The following is a 13,791-nucleotide window of genomic DNA, read 5'->3' on the forward strand; positions in this document are numbered from 1 at the left end:
GGCTATTAGCTGGACAAAGTGAGGCAACACAATAAGTGGGATACTGTTAATATAACAGTGTGTTAGTGACATCCTCACTAGCACCAAGTGAGAGTTGACCTATACAATATCCATGACACACAACTCAATAAACAGGATCTTAATTTGAGGGAATTTGCTACAGCAGGAAAATAATCCTGCAGCAACAGAAATGTACATTATTATTTGGATTATAATTCATGGACATTTTTGTAGAAGTTGATTTGTTTTTCCTAAGGGAAAATCAAGTCTGAAAAATCACATTTGAAATGACAAACTTCAGAAGTCAAACCTAAAATACTAGCACATGTTTTAAATGTCCCGCATTACAGGCAAGTTCTCCTGCAACAGTGTGATCAATTTAAGATCCTACATCTGTATTTGACCCAATTTCTTTCATGAGAATGTCTTGTTATCCCACCCCAAATCTAATGACACAACTTTAAAATTGGTAAAGTTAGATTTTTACATCAACAAATAACCTTCAATTCATTGCATTTTCATATCTTATCAAAATGAAAAGAAACCAAAAAGTACATTTACTCTGTAAAATGTTGTCTTTCAAATTATCTTTCTCAAAAACGTTTGTATATTGTCCCATACATTAATCTGTAGTCTTCATTTTTTGTTCCTAATAAAATATATTATCATTATTATCATTATTATGTATTTGTTTTACATTTTGGCGACATCTCTACCGTTCTTCCACGACCCACTTTTGTAGTTTTAGGGAACCCTTTGATCTACATTATTAATTTTCTACATTGATTACATGTTTATGACATAAGGAAAGGAGGGATAGAGGTGACACTGAGAGATGACATGTTTATGACAAAAGGAAATGAGGGAGACTTGACACTGACAGATGACAGATTACATGTTTATGACATAAGGAAAGGAGGGAGACGTGACACTGACAGATTACATGTTTATGAAATAAGGAAAGGAGGGATAGATGTGACACAGACAGATGATATTTTTACGACACAAGGAAAGGAGGGAGACATGACACTGACAGATTACATGTTTATGACACAAGGAAAGGAGGGATAGACGTGACACTGACAGATTACATGTTTATGACATAAGGAAAGGAGGGAGACATGACACTGACAGATGACAGATTACATTTTTCATGAAATAAGGAAAGGAGGGATAGATGTGACACAGACAGATTATATTTTTACGACATAAGGAAAGGAGGGAGACATGACACTGACAGATTACATGTTTATGACACAAGGAAAGGAGGGATAGACGTGACACTGACAGATTACATGTTTATGACATAAGGAAAGGAGGGAGACATGACACTGACAGATGACAGATTACATGTTTATGACACAAGGAAAGGATGGATAGAGGTGACACTGACAGATTACATTTTTATGACATAAGGAAAGGAGGGAGACATGACACTGACAGATGACAGATGACATGTTTATGACATAAGGAAAGGAGGGAGACATGACACTGACAGATGACAGATTACATGTTTATGACACAAGGAAAGGAGGGATAGAGGTGACACTGACAGATTACATGTTTATGACATAAGGAAAGGAGGGAGACATGACACTGACAGATGACAGATTACATGTTTATGACACAAGGAAAGGAGGGAGACATGACACTGACAGATGACAGATTACATGTTTATGACACAAGGAAAGGAGGGAGACTTGACACTGACAGATTACATGTTTATGACACAAGGAAAGGAGGGAGACTTGACACTGACAGATTACATGTTTATGACACAAGGAAAGGAGGGAGACATGACACTGACAGATGACAGATTACACGTTTATGACACAAGGAAAGGAGGGAGACATGACTCTGACAGAAGACAGATTAAATGTTTATGACATAAGGAAAGGAGGGATAGATGTGACACTGACAGATGACAGATGACATGTTTATGACACAAGGAAAGGAGGGAGACATGACACTGACAGATGACAGATTACATGTTTATGACACAAGGAAAGGAGGGAGACTTGACACTGACAGATTACATGTTTATGACATAAGGAAAGGAGGGAGACATGACACTGACAGATGACAGATTACATGTTTATGACATAAGGAAGGGAGGGATAGATGTGACACTGACAGATTACATGTTTATGACATAAGGAAAGGAGGGAGACGTGACACTGACAGATGACATGTTTATGACACAAGGAAAGGAGGGAGACATGACACTGACAGATGACAGATTACATTTTTATGAAATAAGGAAAGGAGGGATAGATGTGACACAGACAGATTATATTTTTACGACATAAGGAAGGAGAGAGAGAGGTGACACTGACTTTTGCAGGACTGTCCATCACTCTCCAGACTGAAGCCTGTCCGACATCGACAGGTCCTGGACTTGTAGCTACCGCTCAGCAGACAGATGTGGGAGCATCCCCCTTGCTTTCCATACGGGTCCGTCTCACACGCGTGACTCCTAACTAGAGGACAGGAGGAGTAGAAAAGTCTATTAGACTCATTAAACACAGCTCTAACACAATAATTTGACTGTACTTTATCAAATGATGGAGAATCCTCTCATATTCACACCACGTTGTCACGCCCCGACCTTAGATATCTCTGTTTTCTATTGATTTTGGTTAGGTCAGTGTGTGACTGGGGTGGGTACTTCAGTGTTGTATGTCTAGGGTTTTGTATGTCTAGGGTGGTGGATGTCGAGGGTTGTAGTAGGTCTAGGGGTTTTTGTATTTCTATGTTGGCCTGATATGGTTCCCAATTAGAGACAGCTGTTTATAGTAGTCTCTGATTGGGGATCATATTTAGGCAGCCCTGTTTCCCACTTTCTGGTGTGGGATCTTGTCTACAGTTAGGTGCCTGTGTGCACACTAGTAGCGTCACGTTTCGTTTGGTTGTTTGTTGTTTTGTTTTGTTTTCGGTGAGTTTCAGTTGATAAAAAATATGTGGAACTCTTTTCACGCTGCACCTTGGTCACATCATTTCGACGAACGTGACACACGTTTTTCAAATGTAGGCTACAGATACATTTGACACCAGCATGCATTGCAGTACCCTGACTGGATCAAGTCAGAGTGATGCAGACATCTCCATGAGTTTGTGCGTTACAAGTACTGTGCATACATGCACATGTTACAACTGGAGACCAAATATCCTTTACCTTTTGGCTGAGTGAGACTGTGGTAAACCCGTATTGGTCCTCTGGAACTCCCTAGGCTGGTAAGTGTCCTGGGTTCTGTGGTGTTAAACCGATGAATCTTGAAGATTTCCATGATATTCCCATTGGAGGGGTCAGAACGAGTGGCATACAGGTAGTTCTCAAAGACAGCTAATCCATGGATGTAGGACACCTAAAACAGAGCAGAACAATGCATTGACATGCAACAGAACCCCCCACCCCTGCAAAAATAACAAAGCTTTTAATCTATAACACAACTGTGGGAGATCCAGGATCTAAGACAGGAGATGTGTGTGTATTCCCCAACCATCACAGGGCCATGGAGTGGGCATAATGCCCTACACGCTACATTTACCCAGCAACACCTTCCATGTGCATGCACACACGACCCCCCCCCCCCCCCCCCCCCCCCCCCCCCCCCAGACACACACACACACAGGACAGGGTTGGGTGATCATTGTACACAGAAAGTATGCCTTAACCCACTGGGCCTCACCTCAACCCTGGGGCGGCAAAACATGTGGCAGGAGAAAAAACATAACCAGGAAACCAGTGAACCATCATGTTCTTCAGAAACACACAGTTTGCTTGAATATTAATATCAGCCAGTTTATTTCCAGTTTATTTCAAGGCTGTGTGATCTATAAACTACAGAGGTTTTTCATATTCTGTTCACAACCACTATACGCCCAGGGTTGACCTGCATATGGTTTATTTTAATATGATGTTGAAACAGTTTGCTTCAAATATTTTGTCCAAGGCTGTGTGATTTCTACACAGGTTATCATATAGCATTCACAATTACTATAGACCTATGACTGAACCTGCATATTGTATTGAATTTGTAGTATTGTGTTAAATTAACCCTGTGGTGTTGGAGCTGAAATGTAAGTGGAATTTAAAAAATGGATTACGACGCAACACTACATCGTCTGCCAGTAGAAAAAGTCAAATCTGTCTTTCATTTGTCATGGAGACGATATGCAGAGCAACATCTCAGAGGTCTACTGAGGTCACTCATTTATGAACAGAAAGAGGCATCATTATGCTAAGAACACCTGCACACACAATGAGGTGTATTTCATACGCCCTGGCCTCCTTCTTTCCTTCCATCTCCATCGTAGCCTACAATATAAGTCTCCCTCGCATTACAGTAGGTTGCTTTCAAGGGGCATCATTTGAATAATATCATCCCCTAATTGTCCATCTCCAAAGTGTAGTACAGGGAGAAGGACTAACCATTTGGGCCATTTGTAAGTGACCTTATCACAGCTTCTCAAGCTCATCCACACTTATTTATCACCATGCAGTGAAATCCATATTCAGGAGATATCAAACCTTAGGTGCAACCCTGGCACCCCATTCCCTAAATAGTGTACTAATGTTGACCAGAGGCTCTCATCAAAAGTAGTACACTATATAGGAAAGAGGGTGACATTTGGGATGTTAAAGCTCTACAGTGACTTGGGCAAGGTAGAATTAATTTTGTAGGTAGAAGAAAGGCATTTATTACTTCACCTGAAATGCCCCCTGAACTGCCCTCTGACCTGCCGTCGCAAGTATAGTTTTGGAAAGCTGTAGTTAACAGTCTGCAAGGAGGAAGATTTTATCATTCTTGTAATGTCTTAGTATGTGTATGTGACCCTTGCAAACATTTAACCCACAACTGTGGCATTGCTAGCGCCACGCTCTTAACAACTGACCCACACACTGGACAAACACAGCTCAGATTGTTCCCTCTCAAAATTCATATAAATGTCCTCAGACTCATTTCCCTGCGTGGCGTGTAAACTGTAAACCCAAGAAGACAATCATCAGAAGCAGAGCTCAGCTTAGCCTCATGACGACAACACAATGAGGCTAGACACTCACTTGACTGCCCTGGATGACTGCATGCCTGTTTTTTCCGTTGTAATCCACCACTTCAATGTAATCCAAGTAGGCGTCTGCCCAGTACACCAGCTTCTTGGCCAGGTCCAGGGCCACGGCTGTGGGTTGCACTGTCTTGTAATCCACCAGCCTGGTTCGGTTGGTGCCGTCCATGTTACAGCGCTCCACCTTGGCTACGTCTCCGTAGTCAGTGAAGAACAGCATCCTACGAGAAGATAATGTGTATAAATAAACTTGTAGAAATATGCCACTGAGTAAACACTTGTATTCATAGTGACTTAGAGCACAGTGAGTGAATACATAGTAGGTGTATGTGATCATGTTGGCATGTAGTTATTCATGCCTACATTGGTAATGATTCAGAAATATCCACAGCACTTTTTGAACACAATTACTGCACCTAAGTTAGAGCCAACTACCAAGGACAGTTCTAAATGAACTGGAGTGACTGTATAGAACCTACAGGTTTACAAATGGAAGGAGTTGGCAATAAGAAAAAGGTACACGGTACTCAAAACAGATACAAGAAGAGTCCTGACGAAACCCATTGCTAATGGTTTAATTGTAGGCATGGTATGAAAAGCAAGCAACCCCACTGAACCTTATCATTGTAAGTCTTATAAATTGAACTATTAATTTCCTGATTTTACCTATACATGTACAGAGAAGAAAATGGTGTGTCAGGGCCAGTATGGTTTTGTTGTTTTGTATGGCTGTCTAAAATTACCCCCCACGAGTACCCACTGTTAAGCTAGCAGTCTATAGCCAGCTCTTTCCAGGAATCACCTTTTCTACAGTACCTACATGGAAATGCCATTGCTTTAAACTGACCATTAAATATACATTGTCAATTAACGAATAGAAGGAAGCCCAAATGTATTAACAAATCTGGTGAATAAAAGATACGTAAAGAGAGATACAACATAAGTTTCTTCTCCTTTACATTGATATGAATGCAGGAAGAGCTACCTTGATAATGGTTAGGTTTCTATCATGCCTTGTTAATGGTTAGGGTTGTAACATGCCTTTCTAATGATTAGGGTTGTAACATGCCTTGTTAATGGTTAGGGTTGTAACATGCATTGTTAATGGTTAGGGTTGTAACATGCCTTGTTAATGGTTAGGGTTGTAACATGCCTTGTTAATGGTTAGGGTTGTAACATGCCTTGTTAATGGTTAAGATTGTAACATGTCTTGCTAATTTTTTAATTTTTTAATTTTTTATTTAAACTTTATTTAACCAGGTAGGCTAGTTGAGAGCAAGTTCTCATTTACAACTGCGAACTGGCCAAGATAAGGAAAAGCAGTTTGACACATACGACAACACAGAGTTACACATGGAATAAACAAACATACAGTCAATAACACAGAAGAAAAAAAAGTATAAATACAGTGTGTGCAAATGCGGTAAGATAAGGAAGGAAATAAAATAGGCCATAGTGGCGAGGTAATTACAATATAGCAATTAAACACTGGAGTGATAGATGTGCAGAAGATGAATGTGCAAGTAGAGATACTGGGGTGCAAAGGAGCAAAATAAATAAATAAATACAGTACGGGGATGAGGTAGTTGGATGGGCTATTTACAGATGGGCTATGTACAGGTGCCATGATCTGTGAGCTGCTCTGACAGCTGGTGCTTGAAGTAAGTGAGGGAGATTAGTCTCCAGCTTCAGTATTTTTTGTAGTTCGTTCCAATCATTGGCAGCAGAGAACTGGAAGGAAAGTCAGCATGAGGAGGAATTGGCTTTGGGGGTGACCAGTGAAATATACCTGCTGGAGCGTGTGGGTGCTGCTATGGTGACCAGTGAGCTGAGATAAGACGGGGCTTTACCTAGCAAAGACTTGTAGATGAACTGGAGCCAGTGTGTTTGGCGACGAGTATGAAGCGAGGGCCAGCCAACGAGAGCATACAGGTCGCAGTGGTGGGTAGTATATGGGGCTTTGGTGACAAAATGGATGGCACTGTGAAAGACTGCATCCAGTTTGTTGAGTTGAGTGTTGGAGGCTATTTTGTAAATGACATCGCCAAAGTCGAGGATGGGTAGCATAGTCAGTTTTACACGGATATATTTGTCAACTGCCCCTGAACAGGCAGTTAACCCACTGTTCCCAGGCCGTCATTGAAAATAAGAATTTGTTCTTAACTGACTTGCCTGGTTAAATAAAGGTAAAATAAAAAAAAAATAAAAATAAAAGCATGAGTAAAGGATGCTTTGTTGCGAAATAGGGTTAATGGTTATAACATGCCTTCCTAATGGTTAAGATTGTAACATGCCTTGCTAATGGTGTCATGTTGGCTCTCTGAGACAGAGAACCAGACCAGAGCAGCATCAGACCATCACGAGAGAGAAAGACAGTTAGAGAGCTGAGGGGCGCTGGAGCCAGAGAGCCCACTTAATCTATACAAGTTAAGTCAAGGGAGAGATAGTGGTGATGTTTAAACCCAGATATACATGCTAGACTGAAAAATAGCTTCTGTCAGGGAGAATCAACTTCCTCAAACAGATGAGCCTCCACGTGGCAAAGCAATGATGGCTTTCCGGGATAATGATTGTTGCTGATGGAGTACAGATGAAATAATAAACAGTATAAAAATAATCATTGCCACGGTCATGACAGTCCATGAGACAGACCCCAAATTTGGGCCGACAATGTCTCATAGGGATTTTCTTGAAGGACTATGTGCTCAGAGTTGGAGAATGTGTGATCTCAGTGCAGCAATGGTAGCTTTCTCTGTGTTATCAATCTTTCTTTCATCCCTCCATCCCATTCATTTTTCCCATAGGGATTTTACCCTATGACAAACAATGTCAGTATATAATAAGTTATTGCACACATATACTCTTTAATTATATACCACTAGAAAGCTTAGATTGACAGCTATCCACCAGATACATTTTTGGACAGAACCTTTGACCCTTGACCTCTAGGGTGCATATCAGATTTACTTGTATAAATTGCTTAAAAAAGGAACGATTTTGACATATTTTTGCGCACACTCTTACCACAATTCTGAGAATAATTTAGCATCTTGACATACACTATATATGCAAAAGTATATGGACCCCCCTTCAAATAAGTGGATTCAGCTATTTCAGCCACACCCATTGCTGACATGAGTATAAAATAGAGCACACAGACATGAAATCTCCATAGACAAACATTGGCAGTAGAATGGCCTTACTGAAGAGCTCAGTGACTTTTAATGTGGCACCATCATAGGAAGCCAACTTTCCAACAAATCTGCCCTGCTAGAGCTGCCCCGGTCAACTGTGCTGTTATTGTGAAGTGGAAATGTCTAGGAGCAACAACAGCTCAGCCGCAAAGTGGTAGGCCACACAAACTCACAGAACGCAACACTCACTATCGAGTTCCAAACTGCCTCTGGAATCAACATCAGCACAAGAACTGTTCGTCTGGAGCTTAATGAAATGGGTTTCCATGGCCGAGGAGCCGTCGTCAAGCACATTATCACCATGCACAATGCCAAGCGTCAACTGGAGTGGTGTGAAGCTCGTCGCCATTGGATTCTGGAGCAGTGAAAACACATCCTCTGGAGTGATGAATCACGCTTCACCATCTGGCAGTCCGACGGACAAATCTGGGTTTTGGCGGATGCCAGGAGAACGCTACCTGCGCCAATCCATGGTGCCAACTGTAAAAATCTGGTGGAGGAATAATGGTCTGGGGATGCTTTTCAAGGTTCTGGCTAGGCTCCTTAGTTACAGTGAAGGGAAATCTTAACGCTACAGCATACAGTGACATTCTAGACGATTCTGTGCTTCCAACTTTGTGGCAACAGTTTGGGGAAGGCCCTTTCCTGTTTCAGCACGACAATGCCACTGTGCACAAACCAAGGTCCATACAGAAATGGTTTGTTGAGATCGGTGTGGAAGAGCTTGACTGGCCTGCACAGAGCCTCGAACTTAACCCCATCGAACACCTTTGGGATGAATTGGAAAGCTGACTGCGAGCCAGGCCTAATCGCCCAACATCAGTGCCCGACCTCACTAATGCTCTTGTCGCTGAATGGAAGCAAGTCCCCGAAGCAATGCTCCAAAATCTAGTGGATGATGGTCTTTAAACATCCTATCTGAAGTCTATTTTTCTTCTCCTTTGTAAATATATCTAGTTACCTTTTACAGTAGTTTTTTTAGAACGTCTTTCAAAACGTTTTAGGTTCATACATCCTACAATAAATGACATTGGCATGCCTTTCATTGGCCCTTTTTATACCACTACACTTCCAATACATATAATATATCTATAACTATAGCTGCACAAGGACACATTTGTCTAGTCCATAGAACAGTTGGGGAAAATGTCCAGGGCTCCTCTTTGTGCAGTTGTTCCTCAAAAGAGACAAACTGCACATCTCCACAAATCCTTTCTTCCATAAAAATACAGTGAATGTGATACATTCTCTCTGTTAAATACTACTTTCTTTAAAAAATTATTGAAAACATAATGAGGTGACATTTGGGTTGTACCATGACCTCCATCAAACAGACAATGACTACCAGCACATTATACACATAATATCTCAAGGTATTGTTGCTTTTGTATTTTTGTGTCCATTAGATTAAATAACCATGAAAGATGGTGCAGATATAGGAACTGAAAAGAGAAGCTGAATCTGCATTAATTTTGTGATTTCAGTGACATAATTCAATTGAAAAGATAACAGTGCGACTACTCTCCACATCTCCAAATCAGAAATGTTTCTATCCAATCATCCAATTCCTCACCCCCTCAATCCTAACTTGGAGACCTACCCTAACCAGAAACCATGGGTGGATGGCAGCATTCGTGCAAAACTGAAAGCGCGTCCACCGCATATAACCATGGAAAGAGGTCTGGAAATATGGCTGAATATAAACAGTGTAGTTATTCCATCCACAAGGCAATTAAACAAGTGAAATGCCAGTAGAGGGACAAGGTGGAATCGCAATTCAACGGCTCCTACACGTGGAGTATGTGGCAGGGTCTACAGGATATCACGGGCAAAAAAAACAAAAACAGCTATGTCCCAGACATAGACGTCACGCTTCCAGACAAACTAAACACCTTCTTCGCCCACTTTGAGGATAATACAGTGAAACCGTCGCAGCTCGCTAACAAAGACTGCGCCCCCCCCTATCATTCTCTGTGGTTGATGTGAGTAAAACATTTAAACTTGTTAACCCTCACAAGGCTGAGCATGCGCAGAGCATGCGCAGACCAGCTGGCTGGTGTGTTTACTGACATATTTAATCGTTCCCTATCCCGGTCTGTTGTCCCCACATGCTTCAAGATGGCTACCATGGTTCCTGTACCCAAGAAGGCAAATATAACTGAACAAAATTACTATCACTAGCACTCACTTCTGTCATCATAAAGTGCTTTGAGAGACCAGTCAAGGATCATATCACCTCCACCTTACCGGCCACCCTAGACCCACTTCAGTTCGCATACCGGTATAACAGGTCCACAGATGACGCAATCGGAATCACAATGCACACTGCCCTATCCCATTTGGACAAAAATAATACCTATATAAGAATGATGCTCATTGACTACAGCTAAGCATTCAACACCATAGTATCCTCCAAGCTCATCATCAAGCTGGACGCCCTGGGTCTCAACCCCGCCCTGTGCAACTGGGTCCTGGACTTTCTGACGGGCCGCCCCCGGTGGTGAAGGTAGGAAACAACATCTCCACTTCGCTGACCCTCAACACTGGGGCCCCACAAGGGTTTGTGCTCAGCTCTCTCCTGTACTCCCTGTTCACCCACGACTGCGTGGCCATGCACGCCTCCAACTCAATCATCAAGTTTGCAGACGACATAACAGTAGTGGGCTTGATCACCAACAACGACGAGACAGCCTACAGGGAGGAGGTGAGGGCACTAGAAGTGTAGTGTCAGGAAAACAACCTTTCACTCAACGTCAACGAAACAAAGGAGATGATTGCGGACTTCAGGAAACAGCAGAGGGAGCACCCCCCTATCCACATCGAAGGGACAGCAGTGGAGAAGGTGGACATGTTTTTAATTCCTGGGCGTACACATCACCGACAAACATAAATCATTCACCCACACAGACAGTGTGACGAAGAAGGCACAACAGCACCTCTTCAACCTCAGAGGGCGGAAGAAATTTGGCTTGTCATCCAAAACCCTGAAAAACTTTTACAGATGCACAATCAAGAGCATCCTGTCGGGCTGTATCACCGCCTCGTATGGCAACTGCACTGCCCTCAACTGCAAGGCACTGTAGAAGGTGGTGCGATCTGCACAATGTATCACCGGGGGCAAACTACCTGCCCTTCATGACACCTACAGCACCTGATGTCACAGGAAGTCCAAAAAGATCATCAAGGACCACAACCCGAGCCACTTCCTGTTCACACCTATCATCCAGAAGGTACATAAAAAGCTTGGACCGAGAGAGTGCATCAAAGCTGGGACCGAAAGACTGAAAAACGGCTTCTTTCTCAAGGCCATCAGACTGCTAAACAGCAATCACTAACTCAGAGAGGCTGCTGCCTACACTGAGACCCAATCACTGGACACTTTAATAAATGGATCACTAGACACTTTAAACAATGCCACTTTAAATAATGTCACTTTAATAATGATTACATATCTTACATTACCCATACCACATGTGTATACTGTATTTTATACCATTTACTGCACCTTGCCTATGCCGCTCGGCCATCGCTCATCCATATACTTATATGTACATATTCTCATTTACCCCTTTAGATTTGTGTGTTTAGGTAGTTGTTGGGGAATTGTTGGATTACTAGTTAGATATTACTGCACTGTCATAAATAGAAGCACAAGCATTTCACTACACTCACATTAACATCTGCTAACCAGGTGTATGATATAAATACAATTAGATTTGTTTTGATTTGAGGCCTGCACTGCAGAGAACCTACAACATCATACGCTGAGAGAGCTCACTAGGTTTCATATTGTCGAGGATTTATTTATCAACGGGTTTAGAGGGGTTTAAAGTATGTATGTTCCACAATCAAATGGGAAAGGAACTCTAGGCCTGACTAAACTAATAAACATTGTTGTTACTTTAGTTTTTGCTTTTAGCCTAATCAAAATCCATTCTCCCATCAAAATATGATGATGGAAAAATATGCCCCCTCAGTCAACAGTATTTGTTTGGGAAGTAAGAGTGTAACTATAACTACCACAGGCAAGATGAAACAAAGTTCACTCTCATTTCAATTCCTTTTCAAATATAATTTTAACAGTGGGAAGAATAGACCATACCATATCCATCAAAGATTTCCAGGGGCAACAAGTAAAATAATAGCATTCCTTTTCATGAAAGAGAAAGAAAAAATCTAAACAACAGCAAAATAAAATGTAGGGTGGTGTCAGAACATATTCCCTTAACATTGCTCCTCATGCTATGCTGCTATCACCAACCTCCCCAATTTCTTTTTGTTTTCACTCCATTGCCCCAGGCTCTCTCTCTCACTAGAAACAGCTGTAGCTATGTCTCACCAATTAGAGGAAGACGAGACCAGAAAAACGCTTCCTCCTGATAACCAATCTAGCTGGCAGAATTCATGCCCAACTCCCTGTTCCCGGAGGGACCTGCACATGCACTCTCCTCCTACACCATTATCCCTCAAAACACACACCACGTCACATCATGCACGCACGTGTGTGTGTGTGTGTGTGTGTGTATGTGTTGGTGTGTGTGTAAGTGTGTAAGTGACTAACTTTTCCACAACTAATGTTTTTTCATGTAAAGTAAACAGGCATGTTTGTCCTGGGAGTAATTTCATTCTATTTTCATGAAGTTAAATGGGAATGTTTGTCATTCTCCATGCAAACACAGTCACAGCAACACGCTGCATAGTTTCACAGTGAATCATAAGAGACAAGCCGCATTGCTTTTAGCAAAACAACACAGAGACATTTCATAGGAAGGAAGTGTTTTGGGGAATTAGGTGGGGAATTCATTGCGAGGATGTGAGAAACCAATCTAAAATCCTTGTATCAATAAAAATGTTCACTTCACAGGAATCATTTTGCTGTGCAGAGTAGACGCTGCATTATTTAGAGATACAGGAGTTATATTGAGAACCAGAAGCATGAATCTGAAGTTATGTTGAATAATCTGGATGCTGAGGTTTAGCTGAGGAAAAGTACTGTAAAGAGTTTCAAAATTGGGGTTACAATTTATCCTACCATTTCTACTGATCTTCATGCCAGTTATATGTGCATTTTCGTGGAACAGTTTGATTTCAATAATAATAATTTTGTTTGTCAAAATCCTTGTCAAGTGGTTAATCATAAAAATTTGAAGTTAAATGATACACATCTAAATGTTAAAATATAAATATGGCAAGAGCACCAGCCTCTGCAATATGGAAACATTGATTCACTGTGTGGTCCATTGACAGCTAAAGAAATGAGAGCATAGAACTCAGAGATAGCTTGATGCAGCAGTAGGCCTATAACGTTCATTGTCAACTAAGTAAAATGCATAAGCCGACAAATAAAAATAGTTGAAAATATCCTGACAAAAATTCTGGTTCTTTCAATCACATTAATCTCTCTACGCCGCCTGTCTGCCTCCCTTTCTATCTGTCTTGAACTATTGCCAGTGAAGTTCAACATTGTATCAAATCATCACTGGGTCCGGCCAGAAGCTGTCATTAGTGAACTTTAAACATTGTATCAACT

General features: G+C 41.5%; 1 protein-coding gene across 1 annotated transcript in view; it reads right to left on the reverse strand.

The window, feature by feature from the left end:
* Positions 1-13,791, reverse strand: part of LOC139380827 (low-density lipoprotein receptor-related protein 1B-like) — a 485,305-nt gene that overhangs the window by 242,408 nt on the left and 229,106 nt on the right. Inside the window, exons 7-9 of the mRNA XM_071123916.1 lie at positions 5,066-5,288; positions 3,176-3,365; positions 2,337-2,480 (exon numbers count right to left, since the gene is read on the reverse strand). Of these exons, the coding sequence (XP_070980017.1) occupies positions 2,337-2,480; positions 3,176-3,365; positions 5,066-5,288 (557 nt within the window). The remainder of the gene's footprint in view (positions 1-2,336; positions 2,481-3,175; positions 3,366-5,065; positions 5,289-13,791) is intronic.

This window comes from Oncorhynchus clarkii, chromosome 22 (genome assembly GCF_045791955.1).
Source record: "Oncorhynchus clarkii lewisi isolate Uvic-CL-2024 chromosome 22, UVic_Ocla_1.0, whole genome shotgun sequence".
In the NCBI taxonomy this organism is placed as follows: domain Eukaryota; kingdom Metazoa; phylum Chordata; class Actinopteri; order Salmoniformes; family Salmonidae; genus Oncorhynchus; species Oncorhynchus clarkii.